At 47.6% G+C, this 19,918-nt stretch overlaps 2 protein-coding genes and 1 long non-coding RNA gene across 10 annotated transcripts in view; 1 reads left to right on the plus strand and 2 right to left on the minus strand.

Moving 5' to 3' along the window:
- PRIM1 (DNA primase subunit 1) overlaps positions 1–14,884 on the plus strand; it is an 85,600-nt gene extending 70,716 nt beyond the window's left edge. For all 4 annotated transcript variants that reach the window (XM_083427707.1, XM_083427705.1, XM_083427706.1 and 1 more), the window contains 9 exons: positions 128–264; positions 1,013–1,071; positions 2,580–2,689; positions 4,420–4,511; positions 5,579–5,711; positions 6,078–6,147; positions 8,372–8,463; positions 11,544–11,642; positions 13,315–14,884. In XM_083427707.1, coding sequence (XP_083283833.1) covers positions 128–264; positions 1,013–1,071; positions 2,580–2,689; positions 4,420–4,511; positions 5,579–5,711; positions 6,078–6,147; positions 8,372–8,463; positions 11,544–11,642; positions 13,315–13,334 — 812 coding nt within the window. In that variant the 3' untranslated portion in view covers positions 13,335–14,884. The remainder of the gene's footprint in view (positions 1–127; positions 265–1,012; positions 1,072–2,579; positions 2,690–4,419; positions 4,512–5,578; positions 5,712–6,077; positions 6,148–8,371; positions 8,464–11,543; positions 11,643–13,314) is intronic.
- Positions 1–19,918, minus strand: part of LOC310671572 (retinol dehydrogenase 16-like) — a 160,254-nt gene that overhangs the window by 113,666 nt on the left and 26,670 nt on the right. The window lies entirely within an intron of this gene.
- On the minus strand, positions 45–11,502 carry LOC310671743. 3 transcript variants are annotated; one of them, XR_014508138.1, is made up of 3 exons: positions 11,117–11,502; positions 5,738–5,938; positions 45–273 (listed from the first exon to the last, which is right to left on the minus strand). It is a non-coding gene; the product is annotated as an uncharacterized lncRNA (long non-coding RNA). The 3 variants fall into 3 exon arrangements; XR_014508139.1 differs by having other exon boundaries at positions 10,987–11,502; XR_014508140.1 differs by lacking the exon at positions 11,117–11,502 and adding an exon at positions 6,748–7,446.

The following is a 19,918-nucleotide window of genomic DNA, read 5'->3' on the forward strand; positions in this document are numbered from 1 at the left end:
ATGTAAGAATTGCTGGGATGATGCATGCAGAACGCTATGAGCACTCACAGCCCTAAGATTTTATTCATGCATTCTTGTCAAAGCTATTACCTTTTGTGCTTTCTGCTCTGCTCTTCTGCACCTCCAGAGGACTTTGGCATCAAGCACCGCCTCTGGGTGTACTCGGGACGGAGAGGCGTTCATTGCTGGGTGTGTGATGAATCGGTCAGGAAGTGGTCTTCAAGTCTCCGCTCTGCAGCAGTGGAATATCTCTCCCTTGTGAAGGTGTGGTATCTTTAGGACAGTAGGAGGTGGGACTTAATTTCTGCATTGCAGGGGGTTGGACTAGATGACCCTCGGGTGCCTTCCAACTCTACAATTCTATGATTATGTGACACTGGAGGGCAGAGAATCAGGGGCCCAGTTAGGCTACAATACAGGCCTGCCACGTTGGGACATGCCCCTAGGACAAGGAAAGGCAGAGCACAGTGTCATGACCAGAAGCAATCTTTAAGTGTATTAACCAGAGAATCCTGCTTGATCAGGCCACAGGCTCATCTACTTGAGCACTGTTCTCACATTGGCCAAGCCGATGCCTCTGGGAAGCCCATAAAGCATGACGTTTCTAGCTCTCAGTGGAGGGGTGAGTGGCATTAACCAGAGCTCATTTTTCATATTTTTTATTTTCTGGTGCATTTTCGATTCATTTTTAATCTTGCTGGCTGTTTTGAGCTTCTAGTTTTCTTTATTTTGTATTTAAATGTTTTCTTGTTTGTAAACTGACTTGGAAATAATAATAATAAATTTTTATTTAAACCCCGCCCTTCCCGGTTCAGGAAACTGGGCTCAGGGTGGCTAACAACAAATTTAAAACACTTAATTGATGCTACAAAAAACCCATAAAATACGGTATAAAGCGTAAATAACAATAAAATAAAAAATCAATTTAGGGGGGAAATCCATCCAATAAACATTAGACAGACTGAAAGATGCTTAAATAAACCAATCTAAACTAAACCTCCATATTTCACAGGGTGGCGAAGAGACCATCAAGAAGGTGACTCTTCCGGACAACATCCACCCTTTCATCAGGTCAGTTCAGGCAACAGCCAGGGAATTTATGGCATTTCTAGCATAGAGAGGTGGCACGTCCTGAATTGGTTATTCAGCGAACGTTAAGCTTTAAGTGTTGTTTTAAGCTGTGCTGAGAATCACTGTGGAATAAGGAGGTATGGACTGCATTGTGGCTTTCTGATGGAGAAGGGTGAGTAGAAGCTATAGGTGCCAACTATTGATGAGGCTCATGGGCAGCTTTCTTCAGTGGCATTCTGTTTCACTTAACCATGAACTGAGAAGAGCCTACTATATACAGTGGTACCTCTGGATGCAAACGGGATCTGTTCCAGAGCCCTGTTTGCATCCTGAGCAGAACGCAACCCGCGTCTACACAGGTCGTAATTCGCCGCTTCTGCGCATGCGCGTGACGTCATTTTGAGCATCTGCGCATGTGCGAGCGGCGAAACCCGGAGTAACCCGTTCCGTTACTTCCGGGTCAATGCGGGACGCAACCTGAAAAGATTTAATCCGAAGCGACTTTTAACCCGAGGTATGACTGTAATGGGGCGCGGGTGGCGCTGTGGGTAAAACCTCAGCGCCTAGGGCTTGCTGATCGCGGTTCGAATCCCCGCAGCGGGGTGAGCTCCCATCGTTCGGTCCCAGCTCCTGCCCACCTAGCAGTTCGAAAGCACGTCAAAGTACAAGTAGATAAATAGGGACCCCTTTATAGCGGGAAGGTAAATGGCGTTTCCGTGTGCTGCGCTGGTGCTGGTCCCCAGATGCAGCTTCATCATGCTGGCCACATGACCCGGAAGTGTCTTCGGACAGCGCTGGCCCCTGGCCTCTTAAGTGAGATGGGCACACAACCCTAGAGTTGGACACGACTGGCCCGTACGGGCAGGGGTACCTTTACCTTTATGACTGTAATAAGAGCCTTGAGCCGTGGGAGAGCTTTTGGTCTGCTCCTAAAACCCTAAAACTAGGGTAAAAGGTAAAGGGACCCCTGACCGTTAAGTCCAGTCATGAACAACTCTGGGATTACGGCACTCATCTCGCTTTACTGGCCGAGGGAGCCGGCATTTGTCAGCAGACAGCTTCCGGGTCATGTGGCCAGCATGACTAAGCCACTTCTGGCGAACCAGAGCAGCGCACGGAAACGCCATTTACCTTCCTGTTGGAGTGGTACCTATTTATCCACTTGCACTTTGATGTGCTTTCAAACTGCTAGGTTGGCAGGAGCTGGGACCGAGCAACGGGAGCTCACCCCGTCACGGGGATTCGAACCGCCAACCTTCTGGTTGGCAAGTCCTAGGCTCTGTGGTTTAACCCACAGCGCCACCCGCATCCCTAACTTTGTATACGTAGGAGGATTATTGAGCTTTATATACATAGCAGGAATGTTGTGCTTCCTGATGATTGACGACATAGTTCACTTGCGGCGCTTTCAGCCCATGCCCTCAGTAACCTTCCTTGTGCCCATTCACCTGCCTCTCCAGCAAAGTTACCCCTCTGACTCTCTGATGTTTCCCCCTCTTCTGTTGCAGCGAATCTCTAAATGTGGTGAAGCGTTATTTCAGAGAGTATGCACTTGTCGAGCAGGACATTCTTGGAAGTAAAGAGAGCTATGAAAAAGTGTTGGCTTTGGTCCCAGAGAATATCCTTTCAAGAACCTATGGGGCGTGCCAGAGAGTGCTGCACATCTTACTAGTGACATGCCCATAAAATCAGGGATGAGGAACCTGTGGCCCTCCAGATGTTGGGCTGCAACTCGCATCCAACATGGTATATGGCCAGGGATGGCGGGTTCTATTCCATTAACTTTGGGAGGGCCACAGCTTCCCCTTCCCTGCAATAAATAGTCAAGGCCGTGGGGGCAAAAATCCAGATACCCCTGTGTAATGGTTCTAGGGGTTGCTCATGCGTAAGCCAGTGCAAACACCTGGCTGGATTGCCTGAGTGAACCTTTTCTGTCCGGACAGCCACTCAGCCGTGGCTGTCTCAATTGCTGGCAGAATCCGTCAGTGGGCGTTTCTTAAACTTCTTCCAGCAAAGAAGCTCTTTGACACCTAGTCTCCTTCTACTCTCTCTGCGTGAAAGCCTTCTGCGCAAGGAGGGCGTAGGCCGCGGAGGACCTCTACTCTCCCCGCTGGTCCCCGGCAAGGAGTCATGGGACCGCCTCGCCGCTTCCCCCATCTGCCCCCCTTCTCCACTGGTGCTACGCTGATTCTCTTCCCCAGAAGATGGGCTGCCTCTCCCAATCCCGGGACGCTCTCCGGAATCCCTCTGGATTTTGCTCTCTCCCTCCGGCACTGATGGCAGTTCCCTGACACCCTGGGTCTGTTTACTGGCACCTGTGTTGATGCAGGGGTCAGGAAGCAGATTTATCCCGTATCGGAGGCGGCGGCTGCTGTTGTTGTTGGCATCCGTTTGCCTTTGGGGGTGAATTCAAACTTGGAAGGTTACAGCGCCTGCTATGGCATTGGAGACCGATATGGGAGAGACATGTTTTGTTGCAACTGGGGCAGATGAAGGCATCTGGTTGTGCTGCTGCAGATGCACCATGGCGTTGCTTCTCTCTGCGCTCCTCCCAGCAGGCATTCCTCCTGTGGTCACTGCTAGGGATGCACAACCTGTCTGTCTCTAAGCATTGCAATAATCTGCAAGAGAGTGCCATATGGCAGGGGTAATGTTGCCAGCATTCATGTCATGTTTGCATCAATCTTTGTAACACAGAGTTGGTCTGCCATCAAGCCTGGTGCCTGAAGCCAGCTCCCCGTAATCTTTGGGGTTCCTGCTATCTCCCATTCTGTGTACACAACTGAGCCAGTGTAAACATCACTGAGACAGGAGTACAGTCATATCTCGGGTTGCAAACGTGATCCGTGCGGGAGGCACGTTTGCAACCCGCAGCCTGAAGCACTGTGTCTGCGCATGCGCGTGACGCGATTCGGCGCATGCATCTGATGTCATTTTGTGCTTCTGTGCAAGCACCAAAACCCAGAAGTAACCCGTTCCGGTATTCCGGGTTTGGCGCAGTCCGCAACCCGCAGCATTCGTAACCCAAGGTATGACTGCACAAGCATGCTGGGAATGTGAGATTGGGAGGGCATATCTTTGCTTGAGACTCTGTCCTGCCGTGTGATGCCCCAAATTTTACTGATGCAGAAACAGCATCCCTCTAAATACCAGCTGCTGGGGAACTTGAGTGGGAGAATCCTGTTGTGTTCGTATCCTGCTTGTCGGCTTTCCATAGGCGTCCAGTTGGCCATTATGCAAACAGGATGCTGGACTCGATGGGCCTTTGGTCTGACCCAGCAGGGCTCCTCTGCCCCAGGCACCAGCAGGCCTTGGACCAGATTTGAAACTCCTTAACAATTTGGCCACCAGTTCGAAAAGAACTGCTTCAGGAATTCACTAAAAAGCACGATTCGGTCAAGCGCTGGGAGCTTTTGACGAAAGCATTGGAAAGACACAGTGTAAGTATTTGAGGTAATGGGGGGGGGGCATGTGCATCATAAGAATCTTTTGGGTGAGTCCCTAGGCTGCCAGCACTGGGTGATGGGGAACAAAGCAACATGAGAAGCTGGCGAGCTTTTACTTCTTGACCAAGAAGTGGGATTGACAGCTGAATTCTAAAGCAATGGGATTGTTGGGATGGGCAGTGTTTGAACCCCCTGTCTTGATAAAAAGCACTTCTCACTAACCCCTTCTGCTGATTCCACCCCTGCCCCCAATATAAAACTGTTCAGCGTTGCAGTCGTAGAGTGCTCTCTTAGGTGCTGTGGTGGCACAACCCTTCCTCTGCGACTGTAAGGTAAAGGTAAAGGGACCCCTGACCATTAGGTCCAGTCATGGCTGACTCTGGGGCTGCGGCACTCATCTCGCTTTACTGGCCGAGGGAGCCAGCGTACAGCTTCTGGGTCATGTGGCCAGCATGACTAAGCCACTTCTGGAGAACCAGAGCAGCGCATGGAAATGCCATTTACCTTCCCGCCAGAGCGGTACCTATTTATCTACTTGCACTTTGACATGCTTTCAAACTGCTAGGTGGTCAAAAGGTGTAAAATTAAAAGGCTTAATTTATCAAGATATTAAGGAGATTAAGATATATTAAGATATTAAGATATTAAGATTAAGATAAAGATTAGTTAAGATAGAGGGAATGGATTTGCTGATCAAATATATGAACTGGAATACAGTGAGGGGAGGTGTGGGGAGGTCTGGGAAATAAGTAAATGCAAGGAATACTATGAAAATGGAATTGTTTTTATTCGTTCTTTTTTTCTCTTTTGTGTTGTTGTTTTTGTTGTTTTGTATTTTTGTATTTTTCTGTTGTTGTTTTTATGTAAAAACCCTAATAAAAATATTATATATAAAAAACAAACAAACTGCTAGGTGGACAGGAGCTGAGACCGAGCAACAGGAGCTGACCCCGTCACGGGGATTCGACCCGCCGACCTTCTGATCGGCAAGTCCTAGGCTCTCTGCCTACAAAAGATCCTCCCAAGTTTGAACCTTTCCCAATCTTCCTTTTCCTTCCCAGAGCACACCCAGGAAAATGGCGCACACTGAGTCTGAGATCATGCTTCAGTACTGTTTTCCACGGCTAGATATGAATGTCAGCAAAGGAATCAACCACTTGTTGAAGAGCCCCTTCAGCGTTCACCCCAAAACAGGTTGGTTGCATGATGCTTCAACATACCTTCCTTTGATCAAGATGGGGATCTAATAGGGTGTTGGATAGGGCCTTTGGTCTTGGATCTGGGAGTTCACATATCCCCTTAGGTGTGCCACCTTCACTCTTGCCAGTGTCCTTGGGCCACTCGCTTGTCTCTCTGCCTAAACTACCTTGCAAGGTTGTTGAGAGGGTGAAATCAAAGAGGGCCACCTAGAGCGCTCTGAGCTGTGGAGGAAGAGTGAGATAAAACCATCTTGGTCAATGATAGTAGCAGTATTGTTGTTTCCCCACCAAAGCATGTAGAGTTATATCTATGCTGGCACCCAGAAGGGCCCCTTCTAACTTGCTCATTGCCCTCCTTTAGGACGTATTTCAGTTCCAATCGACCTGAAGAAACTGGATGAATTTGATCCATTTGCTGTTCCCACTATAAGGTATGAATGATCCAGCTTTGGGCACATGGAAAGTTGAAGCGCAACACACGCTGCCATTTGTCTCTTGGAGCACAGAGCAGCTGCAGCAGTCTGTGTTACCTTCACTGCGTAGTCTGGGGATAGCCACTGTGGTGGCTTCCACATGCTGTTGGACTACAAACTACAAGAAAGAAGATTCCACCTAAACATTAGGAAGAACTTCCTGACAGTAAGAGCTGTTCGACAGTGGAATTTGCTGCCAAGGAGTGTGGTGGAGTCTCCTTCTTTGGAGGTCTTTAAGCAGAGGCTTGACAGCAACCATATGTCAGGAGTGCTCTGGTGGTGTTTCCTGCTTGGCAGGGGGTTGGACTCGATGGCCCTTGTGGTCTCTTCCAAATCTATGATTCTATGATTCCCATCAGCCCCAGCCATCTTGGCCAACAGTTAGAAATGATGGCCATTGTAGTCTAACAGCATCTGGAAGACACCATATCAGCTGCTCTTCATGTGGTTCGACCCTTAGGTCACTGGACTAGGAGGATTACAGCATCTTGCGTTAACAGAGGCATCACTGTTCCTGTAGCTTTTTTTAACAGAGGGGAGGAAACTCCTGTTTCTTACTCCTAATTTCCTTTAACCCTCATATCTCTGCAGCCACAACACAGTATTCTCCATTATTTATTTACTGTCGACGAGCAGCCTTGTGCCCTTCATTGGTTGGCAATTCTAAGAAACAAAAAATAAATAAATGGTGCAGTTTTGAAATCAGTAGTTGCAATCACTGAAGTTTTGAAAGGTTCAGTCCTCCACCTTGCTTCAAAATGGTAACCAGTTATGTACAAACATAAAGGAAAACCTGCTGCTGCTGCTTGATCTGTAGAACCATTATGCAGGATTTGTTTACGATATTGTATGAAGCGTCAAAATGCATAGTGAACAAACAACTTTCCAAAAAATGTAATAGATGAGATTTATTAATAAGGTCCCAGGGCAGGTTACGACTTTATTCTGCCTCAGTTTTGGCATAGCCCAGAGCTGGGGAACCTGTGGACTACCAGGTGTTGTTGGACTCCAACTCCCATCAACCCCAGCCAGCTGATAGTCAGGGATGATGGGAGATGTAGTCCAGCAACATACAGAGGACTCCCCGACGTTGCCTGATCGTATGCATCAGTGGGTTTAGGAGTGTTAAACTACATAGGACCAACTGTTGAAAGAGTTCCACCCTGTAATACAGAAGGTGGATTTGAAGAGAGAATGTTCCTAGAAGAGTGGCGCTGTGGGTTAAACCACAGAGCCTAGAGCTTGCTGATCAGAAGGTTGGCAGTTCAAATCCCCACAAGGGGGTGAGCTACCCTTGTTCAGTACCAGCTCCTGCCAACCTAGCAGTTCAGTGCAAGTAGATAAATAGGTACCGCTCTGGCGGGAAGGTAAACGGCGTTTCCGTGCGCTGCTCTGGTTCTCCAGAAGCGGCTTAGTCATGCTGGCCACATGACCTGGAAGCTGTACGCCGGCTCCCTCGGCCAGTAAAGCGAGATGAGCGCCGCAACCCCAGAGGCGTCCATGACTGGACCTAATGATCAGGGGTCCCTTTACCTTTAAGGGAATCGCAGCAATATTTTGAAAATCCTAAAATGAAAGATCAAAGCTTAGCATGAGCTTCTGAATCATAGCATTCTTCATTGCAAAAGTGTAACTTCCAAATCTAAAGCTTTAATTTTTTTAAAACACACACACACAAAACATTATATCAGCACACATCACCCCACATCAGCCTGGTTGGGAGCCTCAGCCTGGTTGGGCGCTGAGACAGGTGGGATCCTTGGGCTCTCCCTAGGGAGGCTTGCCTGGTACCTGCTCTGTTTAGTTTTCAACACCTGTGTTCTGCTGCCCCAGAAACTACTACTACCACTATTAGTAGTAGTAGTTATTATTGTTACTATTATTATTGTAACTGGTGTATCCAGTATACGAAGCTAATGTTGTTAGCCATTAATAATTTAGTGGGGAAGGTAAATGGCGTTTCCGTGCACTGCTCTGGTTTCGCCAGAAGTGGCTTGGTCATGCTGCCCACATGACCTGGAAAAACTATCTGCGGACAAACGTCGGCTCCCTCTGCCAATAAAGCGAGATGAGCGCCGCAACCCCAGAGTCGTTCGCGACTGGACTTAACTGTCAGGGGTCCTTTTACCTTTACCTTTTTACCAGGTTTTGTGGGATTCCTGATGTTTCTGTTTTGTTTTAGCCGCCTCTGTCATGAGCTGGACACAGTTAGCAACGATGAGGAGGGTGCAAAAGAAAATGACGGGGAGCCCGAAAACTCTCGGCGTAGCAGAGGTTCGTAGAAGGCAGCATAAGACCTTGTGAAATCTTCACCCACTTTCAAACATGAGATTGTAATAAGGCAATATTAAAACGTATACAGTGGAACCTTGGTTGTCGAACATAATCTGTTCCGGAAGACTTCTGAAATGTTCGACGACCGAGGCGCAAAGGGCTGTCTGCAATTTCAGTGTTGAAAATGGAAAAACATGCCACAGAAGCCCTTCGACTTCTGAGGTGTGCTTGAAAACAGAAGAAATTACCGTATTTTCCCATCTATAAGACCCCCCCATATATAAGATGCCCCCTATTTTTGGGCAACAACCAATCGCCAGTCCACCCTCGGCACTATCCGTGTATAAAACACCCCCTAATTTTTGACATTATTGGGGGGGGACCTAGTCTTATACACAAAAAAATACGGTACTTCTGGGTTTTCAGCGTTCGGGTTCTGAAACATTCGGCTTTCAAGACGCTCAAAAAACGAGGTTCCGCTGTATAATCACAGCAATATGGCAATTTTTAGAAGTTTTAGTATGGTTTTTTAATTGTTTTAAAAAATGTTTTAAGTACAGTCGTACCCTGGCTGACGAACGCCTTGCAGGTCAAACGTTTTGGCTCAAGAGCGCCGCAGACCTGGAAGTGAGTGTTCCAGTTTGTGAACGTTCTTTGGATCCCGAACGTTCAGCACGGCTTCCGATTGGCTGCAGGAGCTTCTTGCAGCCAATCGGAAGCCGCGCCTTGGTTTCCAAATGTTTTGGAAGTCAAACGGATTCCGTTCGACTTCCGAGGTACAACTGTACTGTATGTTTTTTTATACCGTGTTGGCTTAACATTTTTCTGTTTGCTGCCTTCGACTTGGGAGAAAAGGCAGGATCCAATATTTTCACTTGCCAGAAAGGACAATCTCTCTCTCCCCCCATGCAATGTTCCAGAGTTCTGCCAAACCACCACCCACTGAGCCACCAAGGAGGAGATGGGGGGGGCCCATCACACAAGCTGACGGGACCCATTGGTTGAATCTCACCCATAAAGAAATAATAATTAATGTAACACCATGGCATTCCGTAAGCACAAAGATTTCTGCTTGCATGTGGAATGTTCTCCCCCTCTCCTCCCCCCGCACAACCCCTAAATCTGTTTTAGGGGTTCCCCCAGTGCTTCAGAGTAAATTTGGGAACAGGGGGGGTCCTGTTGCACAAATGTAATGTATGTTATCCAAAAGGAACAAAAGATACACAGCAGTCATTGAGTTCTTACATAGGCCTGTAACGGGCTTGGCCTCAGAGTTACATGTCACACGCATTCAGGGCCAAACCCTGACACGTGCGTATTTATAGCCTGTTTGGCTAGAACAGGGGTCAGCAAACTTTTCCGGCAGGGGGCCGGTCCACTGTCCCTCAGACGTTGGGGGGCCCGAACTTTATTGGGGGGGGGATGATGCAAGAGCACCACGAGCTCCAGTGGCTGCTTACCTGTGTCTTGCAAGTGGCAGGGGCTGGCGGCGGTGGAGGGGCGCCAGAGAGTGGCTGCTTAAAATGGCGGCCACTCAAGCGCTGCTGGCACCAACAAAGCCCAACCCCCTTCCTCCTCTAGGTAGGGTGGGGAGAAGCTAGGAGGAGGGAGGGAGGAGGCGCCACCATTGCTGAGGGCGAGGGAAAGAACACGCGATCCATGCAGTAATTCCTGGACCGTCCGCGGGCCGGATCCAGAAGGCAATTAGGCCTGATCCAGCCCACAGCCCTTAGTTTGCTGACCCCTGGGCTAGAACAACCTAAGGCCCATGGGCCGGATCCAGCCCATGAGCCTCCTGGAACCAGCCCATGGCCAGTTCCATGGATCGGCGGTTGGATTCCGTGGTGGGTTTTTTTGCGGCACAGGCGCCATTTTTTCAGCCAACATTTCCCCCCCTCTCCCTCACCGCAGCAGAACCTCCTCCCTCCTCTATCCCTCCTCCTTGTGCAGCCAATCGCCTGCTAAGTTTTGAGGCCCTGGCCAATGGCTGAGCAGCGGCTGCACATGACCAAGAGGGGGCTGGCCTGAGCTGGCTGAGTGCATTTCCAGCAGCCCCTTGTTGGAGCAAGCTGTTTGCCACTGCAGCTTATGCCGCCGCCGCCGCCCGTGCCGCTGCTGGCGGTGGAGGAGGAGGAACGAGCAGCCCAAAAGCAGCCATTTCAGACTGCTCATTCCTCTGCCTCTGTCGGTGGTGGCGGCAGCGGAGGAACGAGCAGCCCAAAAGCAGCCCTTTCAGGCTGCTCATTCCTCTTCCATTGCCACCATTAGCCTCTGCCTCTTGGCAGCACCCTAGGTAGGCAGGAGGACGGACCGGGAGGGGCTCGGGGAGAGAGAAGCCCCCTCTGCCATATGCGCGTGCACACACACACTCCGGCCCACCAGGAGGTTTGTGATGCGGTGAACTGGCCCACCCCCCAAAAAACCTGACGACCCCTGGGCTATAATGTGAGATTAGGAGACTGACTTTTTAACACTGATCAGAGCACATGGAGGGTGGCAGGGGAAAATGGGAACAAATCTCGCCCTGCCTTGCTGTACCTCCCAGAGCTCTGCTGCTTTAAGTCTTCTTTTCTCCCAGCTGGCTCAGAGCAGGCTGGGGGAAGTGTATTAAAACATCTCCATCTAGTGGAGAAAGCTGATCTGTGTCCCTTACCTTCAGGGGGAGATGAGACACAGGCTGTGTATACACCACACATTTAAAACACACGCATGCATGTCAGCAACCAATTATGGGGACTGTACTTTGTTAAGGGTGCTAGGAATTCTAGCTCCCTGCAGGGTAAACAACAGTTTGCAGGATTATTCAGTGTGTTTGCTTTAGACGGATGCTGTGTATGCAGCCACATGCTCCCTTTTCTGTTGTAAAAGGGCATAGGGAACCTGAGACCCTCCTGCGGTTGTTGGACTACTTCTCCTATAATCCCTGAGCATTGGCAGTGCCAACCTAGGGCTCATGGGAGTTGGAATCCAATAATATCTGGAGGGCCACAGCTTCCCCAGCTGTGTGTTCGGATGATTTAGTTTAGCATGGAAAGTGAACAGCCTGACAACATACTTTGTTGTATGTCATCTGTTTATAGATTACAAGAAAACCAGCCTGGCTCCATATGTGAAAGTCTTTGAGCAGTTCCTGGAGGAAATGGAAAAATCTCACAAAAAGGAACGTCTCAAGGCTAGCGGTAAGGGCTTGAGTCAGAATGAGAGGGTTGGCTTGTGCTCCCTGTGCTTTCTCCAAACGTTTGTGTGGCGTTCGTACGGACCCCCCAGTCGTCTCACGGACTACTACTACTAATCCTCTGCCACCAACCAGGTCCTCCCCGGTAAATCACTTAGTCTCAGTCAGGTTCTCAAGTTAACAAAGAAAAGTGTAGTTTATTGCAGACACAAACAAACTTTAGCTGCATTCCAAACGTTGTTACTCTTTACCTTCTTAGTCTTATTTTATCCTGTCTCTGTCTCTTCTACCTCCCCTCACACAAGAACCCACTGCACTAACTGTCTATTTCCAACTGCCTGCCAACTGCTTTTCCAACTGCCTTTCCCAACCAACCAACCCACTAAAACCAACCAACAACCCACTCCCAAACCTTGGGCAAAGCCCTTTTATAAACAGGTAGGCTCCGCCTCCGGCTTTCCTATTGGTCTACATTTTAACCCTTTCTCCCCTGTACAGACATTTTCAAACCAACGGGCAAACACCAGTTTGTTACCCCTGTATGCAGTCAGTTTTACTGGGGACCTATAAAGACGCTTTAGAAGGTTGTTGTTGTTGTTGTTTTCAGAACACCCTTGCTTTACAGAAGATATGTACCGCAGCTCTATTGCATCCTTCGCTTTGAAATTTGCTTTGGTTATTCTTGTATGTCTTGATTTTGGAGTTTGGCTTATTTTGCTCTGTGACACAGGCTATGTACACACCATACATTTAAAGTGCATACACACACACACACCAGGAATCCTGGGACCTGTAGATTGCCCCTCACAGAGCTACAATTCCCAGCACCCTTAACAAACTACAGACCCCAGGATTCTTTGGGAGGGTGCTTTAAACATATGGCGTGTACACAGCCTTAGGCTGAAGGCAGAACCACAGGTAAGAAATGTGGGTCTGTCACCCAAAACAGCTGCCCTGGCTTTCTCATTACCACCCCCTAACGTGGTACAACTTCCGCTGGTGTCATTACACTGGGCTTCTCTGTTTTACGTAACTAGCTGCTTCTAGTGGAGGTCAGGGAAACACAGCATAGTGATGTCCAGATGGCAGGGAACATTGTATTACATGCTACGGAGCAGGGAACTCGACACCGGGCTATTTTGGGTAACAATGCTGTTTTGTTTGCTTTGTTTAAGGGTCCCTCCAGACATGCCTTTTATAGCATTGCCCATACTATTTATACTGATCCTCAAAAAAGCCCCAGAAACAATGCCATCGTTGTGTCAGTTTTCCAGTTTATGCCCCTCGTCATCCCTGTTTTTTTAAAGCTTGCTGCAAAAAATCCAGCAATATTCAAAACTCTGGAACCGTTGTGCAAAGACACCCTGGTGTGGATGTTCAGATACTCCACTTTTGGAGGTGGGTGGGTGTGGGTGATCACTGATATGTTCTTCAACTTCTGATTGGTGCCTTTTTCCTGCACCACCTAAGAGCTCTGTAAATTTAAAAATAAATAAATTGGGACATGCCTTTTGTAAGTTGTTTTAAACCATTTTTAATATTGTGTTCTAATTTTTCAACCTGCCCTGGAGCCTTAGGGTGAAGGGCAGAATAATAGCTATTGTTATTAATTTGTTACAGAACATGTTAGATAATACCTTCAAACTATGCCTTACCAGTATATTTTCTCTTTTTAGATATGCAAATGGATTTCTGAAATTTTTTTGACATTCGATGTGCAGTAATGAGGACCCTTTCATGCAGCCAGACAGCTGTGTTCATCTGCAGTGGAACTGCCTTGTGAGATTCTTGCAGCATCCAACCACTTTCATTTACAGAAGCAGACCAAAGTAATGATAATCCCCCCTATCCAAGGGCTAGTGATGAGAATAGAATTAGGAGCTCACAGTCTTGTAGGTGCCAGCAGCAGAATACAGAGCCCATGTGGCTAAAGGACCTGATGTAAACCACCCACATGATTAAAATGTAAACATTCAGCAGTAGTGTTGAAATTCCGCATAAGGTGGGAGCCTACTCAACATGATGTGTCTTTCACTGGTAGCAGATAAAAGAAGAGTTTAAATCACATACTAGCACAGAAAAATGGTGTGGTGTTGTTTCTCCTTGAGATAAACAGGATAAAGAACAGGAAATTCTGGATGGTACTTTGAAGGAGAGGGAGCCTGGTTTGATTTGGTTACCAAAAATCAGATGTTCAGGACTTGGCAGAAAACATTGTGGCATGCTTATGGGAAAAGAGGCAACAGGCAATGTGCTAAGCAGCCCTGATTACCTCATCATCCTCTATTTTCCAGTATAGTTCTTGTTGGTTTTGTCCTCTGCCCCCATTTTTTAAATGCAGAAAGTTCAGTATGCATTTGCTTTTGAGTAGGATGCCTCTTAGATTAACGGTCCTGAGTTAATGAATGTAAGCTAGGTATTTTCTGTAAATATCTGGGCAGCTTTTCATTCTCAAGAGTTTGCATTTTGCCCCCAAGAGAGGCACTAGAACAAACCTGCTCTGCTTGTGAGCCACCAAGCTAAATGCCGCTTGCAGGTCATGTATTAAGGCGGCAGGGCCTAATTCTCAGCCCAACAGCCTAATCTGCCTCCAAGCCTTTTTTTCTGCCCCCCTCCTGCTACCAAAGCCTCTGCTGATTTCTATTAGCAGCAAAAGCTAAGTCGATGCAACACAGAGATTCTGCCAGAGCTATACAAACTTTTGGCCACACCCACTGAAACACAGCATAATCCTAGCCATGGCTACTTGGAAGTATGCCCTATTGAATTCAGTGGTTTTTGCTCCCAGTTAAGTGTCATTAGGTTTGCAGCCTAAATCAGTCTCTGAGTTGCAGGTATTATAATAAAGCAGCATAAGGACTTAACAGTGCTCCAAAATGAATTTTTGTGACAAAGTATGGGGGGGAAGTCAGGAGAGGGTTACAGGAAGTGTGCATAATAGCCATGTGTGCATTGCCCACCTCTGTAGTTCCCAAAAAGCAGGCTGAGCAGCTTGGCTCCATGTATTTTATAGGCTGTGTACATTAATGTATGCAACATCTATGCTGTAACCAGCAGTGCCTTCCCCACTTTCCTGTTGTTGTTATCTTTCTTTTAATTCTGTACAGGCTAAATGTTAAGACTGTTTTATTTTATCACCTTAGAAGGAATTTGTTCATGTCCTTTTTTGTTTTCTTTATATTTAAAGTTCCGTTGTCCTAAAATCTTTGCATTTTCATAAATAAATTTTTCAAAAGAGCCACAAAAGTTGTGAGCTTGCATACGGTCTGAAAGGAGGAGAGAACCTACTCTCTTCCAGTTTACATGCGTTTCCTCAAATGGTTGCCTAGACACAAGGGTTTGCGTCCAGATGTCCTGCCCATTGAGCAATCACCCTGATTTGTTTGAAGAAAGTTTGTGCAGAGGTTAGAGGACATTGGCTTCTTATTGAGCATCAGTTCTGATTTGTCTGCATGGAGAGCCACACCGTACATTAAAAGCATATTTAACACATGACTAGTTGCCCCCACATGGAGTCACAATTCTCAGCCTCCTTAACACAGTGCCCTAGATTCTTTGGAGGGCGCCATGTGCTTCAAATGTGTGCTGTGGAATCTTTGTCAAGCAATTCTTATCCCGTAAAGGGACCCCTGACAGTTAAGTCCAGTCGTGAACAACTCTGGGGTTACGGCACTCATCTCGCTTTACAGGCCAAGGGAGCCGGCGTTTGTCTGCTCCGCAGACAGTTTTTCCAGGTCATGTGGCCAGCATGACTAAGCCGCTTCTGGCGCAACAGAACACTTGACACCAGAGCAGCGCACGGAAACAGCGTTTACCTTTCCGCCGGAGCAGTACCTATTTATCTACTTGCACTTTGACGTGCTTTTGAACTGCTAGGTTGACAGGAGCTGGCACCGAGCAACGGGAGCTCACCCCATCGTGGGTATTTGAACCACCAACCTTTTGATTGGCAAGCCCAAGGCTCAGTGGTTTAGACCACACCGCCACCTGCGTCCCTCTTGTCCTATACTTCCTGGCATATTTTCCTACCATGTTCCTAACCACACACACAAAAATTACTTGGAGCGGGGTGGGTGGGCAGAAGCAGATTAATGACACAAGATTATCAGATCGACTCTAATCATGTTACCTGAATTTTCTGGTATGAGACTGAATTCTACCCACAAAACAGCAACAGCCTGGAAGTCCCCGGGCGGCTTCCACACCAGCCGGTTAGTGTGGAATTGCCTCACTTGGGGTTCAGGCCTAACCCTGGCTTCTGCCCAACAGTATTTAATGGAGTGGCAAGGCCACCACCTCATGTGCAGCCCTGCCAAGTCAGCACAGAAGGGGGGAGCAAGCAGCCTGAAGTTGAGGCAGCAACTGACCCCAAAGAATGCCCCACATCAGGGCTTTTTGCCAGCAGCACCTCTACCTGCACGTTTGTGCGGAAATGCTGATGTGAGGGACGTTAGCATCCCTCCACAAGCAGAGGCCAGCAGGGCTGGGTGGAAGGATAGCTCCAACCAACACACACACACCCAGCCTGGGGCAAAGTTTGGATTTCTCTTTCCTTTTTATAGGGTATATACACAGCAGCAGCAGCTGTGACCACTGGGACGCAGGTGGTGCTTGTCAGCATCGCCCCTGAGCCAGTGCCACTAACTGGACTCATCCACTTCAGCCCCGACTGGGCTAGGCGAGCTGAGTAGCACTTCCAGAGACCACCTTCAGCACAGGAACAGGTCAAAGTGCTGTGGACTCACAGCTTAGAGTTGTGAACACCGGATTCACTCCAACAAGACAGTTGTCGTACAGCAGAGTCTAGCAGAGTATATAAACAACTCGGAGAGCAGCTCTGTAGAATATCTTCTTTATTCTATCTACAACTATTATACAACTATATACAGAGCTAAATGAGCCTATGCATAAATGAATGCTAAACCGCACTGAGTGTCTGCAGCTGCTCTTAGCAGCAACCTTATCTAAACACACAATCTCTAACACTCAGTGTCTCTCTCTCTCTCTGACACACTGACTTACTGACTGACTCACTGACTCTTTGATGTGGTGCTGGAGCAGAATAAGTAGAGAGCAGAACACACCTCCTCTGCAGAATCAGCAGACTCCTCAGGAGATTATTGGATATGGGAGGGGTGAAATCTCCTCATTGCTGTGGGTTAAACCACAGAGCCTAGGACTTCCCGATCAGAAGGTCATCAGTTCGAATCCCCACAACAGGGTGAGCTCCTGTTGCTCGGTCCCAGCTCCTGCCAACCTAGCAGTTCGAAAGCACGTCAAAGTGCAAGTAGATAAATAGGTACCGCTCAGGCAGGAAGGTAAACGGCGTTTCCGTGTGCTGCTCTGGTTCGCCAGAAGCAGCTTAGTCATGCTGGCCACATGACCCAGAAGCTGTACGCCGGCTCCCTCAGCCAATAAAGCAAGATGAGCACTGCAACCCCAGAGTCGGTCACGACTGGACCTAATAGTCAGGGGTCCCTTTACCTTTACATAGCAGCAGCATCCATCAGAGTTGTCCTCCATTCCCCATGGCTGTTTCTTTTCTCAGGCTGCAGCAAATCTGACTTCTTTTTTTGGTAGAAGTGGAACAGCATCACGGTCTGCAGGTGTGGTGAGCTCTGTTATTCTTTTGTCTTTCTAAGGTAAAGGTAAAGGGACCTTCTGATCTGCATGTCCTAGGCTCTGTCATTACAGCTTTTATAGTAGTTTTAAACTACAATTTCCCCCTTCTTGGTGCTGTCAGTATGTTTCCCATTCATTTATTAAGTTGTACAGTGGTGCCCCGCAAGACGAATGCCTTGCAAGATGGAAAACCCGCAAGACGAAAGGGTTTTCCATTTGCAGAGGCGCTTCGCAAGACGAATTTCCCTATGGGCTTGATTCGCAAGACGAAAATTGACGAAAATTTTTGATGTTTTTTCCGCTCCAAAACCCCTTTTTCTGAAGCGCTAAGCTGCTAAAAGCATTTTAGCAGCAAAACCGCTAATCCCTTAAGCCTTAAAAAGCCGTTTTTAGCCCTTAAACTGTCAATAGCGCTAATAGCGCTAATCCGCCAATGGGCTTGCTTCGCAAGACGAAAAAACCGCAAGACGAAAAGACTCACGGAACGGATTCTTTTCGTCTTGCGAGGCACCACTGTACTTTAAAACTTTTTTGTATTGTTTTAATTAACAATCAGCCTCCAGAAATCTTTACAAAACAAATGAGGGGTTGTTATGATTAAAATTGTGATTGCACACAAAACTATGCAATTGCAGAATTCCCCCATCTATTTTTCAGCTCTTGAAGTATAAGCCTTGCCAGAAATCATGCTCAGCATTATGTGAGTAAGAATTCACCCTTTTCAGTGCTGTGACATCTTTCATCCATGCATATTGCCACAGGTGGAAAAGCAGCAGCTGAAGTTTCATTCAGAAGCATTTGGTATTGATTTTTTTTTTCAAGGGCTATAAGAAACTGTGAAAGCCCACAAAGAACATGCAGGCAACAACAGCTGTCCTTGACATACAAACATAGGATGATGCCTTACACTGAGTCAGACTATAAATCCATCTAGCTCTGTATTGCCTACTTTTCACTGGCAGGTTTCCCAGCTTTATTCTGGAGACCCCAGGAACTGGATCTGGGCCCATCTGCAGGCAGGCCAGATGTTCTGCCACTGAGCTATGGTCCTTCGGCTTCAAGAAAACAAATTCCACGGATGTGGCTGTTCTTGCGGTGAAAACAAGAGTCGCAGGGTACCATAAATCTAAAATGACACTGGGAATTGTGTTCTCAGTACAAAAAGTAACTGTTCCACTTCTGATGTTTGTACTTTCCTTGCACTGCTAATTTATCACCCAAGGACTGCGAGTTGGGAAACCAACACACCAACTTGGACGGAATATTGTATTCATGTGCTCGCATTTTCAGCTATATCCTACTGGATTATTAGGGGTGTGTTGTTTTTTTAGTAAAACACACACACGTTCTCCCTACTGCCCCAGGCTACTTTTTTCTCTGTACTGTGGTACCTAGGATTAAGAACTTAATTCGTTCTGGAGGTCTGTACTTAACCTGAAACTGTTCTTAACCTGAGGTACCACTTTAGCTAATGGGGCCTCCTGCTGCCACTGCACAATTTCTGTTCTCGTCCTGAAGCAAAGTTCTTAACCCGAAGCACTATTTCTGGGTTAGCAGAGTCTGTAACCTGAAGTGATATCATTGAAAAAATTAAATATGAGAAGTAATAGGGTGACATATAGAGAGCTGTTAACCGAGGTAGAACATCAGGTGAAACTGAAAGATTTTGAAGAGATTATTTGAAAGATTATTTTCACAGCAGCCCTGCAAAGCAGGCTAGGCTGGCCCAAGGTCCACCAGGGAGCTTCATGGCTGAGTGGAGATTCGAACCCTCCTCTCCCAGGTCCTCCTAGTCCAGCCCTCCAACCACTACACCTCTGCCTGGCTCCATTTCCCATCTCTCTCGCTGCCCAACGCCATCAGCCTTCTCCCCCTTCCTGGGGGTCTCTCTGGCTCCAAGGAAGACTCCACCCCCTTCCTCATGTTTTGCTCCTCTTCTAGGACACCTTGATGCTTGGAGGACCCTCCTAGGGATCTCCTCCCTCTCCAGGAAGGCCAGGGCTGCCCTAAGAAGACGAGGCAGAGCAGCCCTTTAACAGCTGGCAATGCTTCTCTTTCCTTTGGGCTGGATATGACATAGCTGGAAAAGGATCTTCCACCCACAGCCAAGGCCCAGCAGATGTCTCCAGGAAGCCCACCAGAAAGAGCTCACTCCTGTGGCCTGTCCTCTAGCAGGTGCCTTCTGTGCTAGACTGCTCTTTAGCTGGAAGCTCTAGACAGCTAGGTCTGATTCTAACACTTCCTGCCAAAGTGCAGAACCTTAGATCAGTCGATATTGAATTTCTTTTTGATTTAGGTCATTTATGATTAAGTTATTAGGAAAAAATGGAATGAGGAGTCATATTCATAAAAGGAATTAAGGCAATTTATACAGATCAAACTGCAAACCTGATTGTAAATAATGCCATTACGGGGGGGGGGGGAGGGTGTAAGATATAGAAGGGGACAATGCAAGGGTACCCCCATCACTGCTTCAATCTATATCAGCCCCAGAGGTGGTGGTGAGGAGGGTAAGAAATAATTTGGACATAAAGGGAATGTGGAAGGTCCAACAGAATTATAAGATAAAAGCCTTTGCAGGTGATGTGGTGATTTCTGTAGAAGAACCATTGACAAGTGTACAGTATCTAAGTTATTGGAGGAAATAAGGAAATATGG

The sequence above is a fragment of the Podarcis tiliguerta genome, assembly GCF_965153285.1.
Source record: "Podarcis tiliguerta genome assembly, chromosome: 2".
In the NCBI taxonomy this organism is placed as follows: domain Eukaryota; kingdom Metazoa; phylum Chordata; class Lepidosauria; order Squamata; family Lacertidae; genus Podarcis; species Podarcis tiliguerta.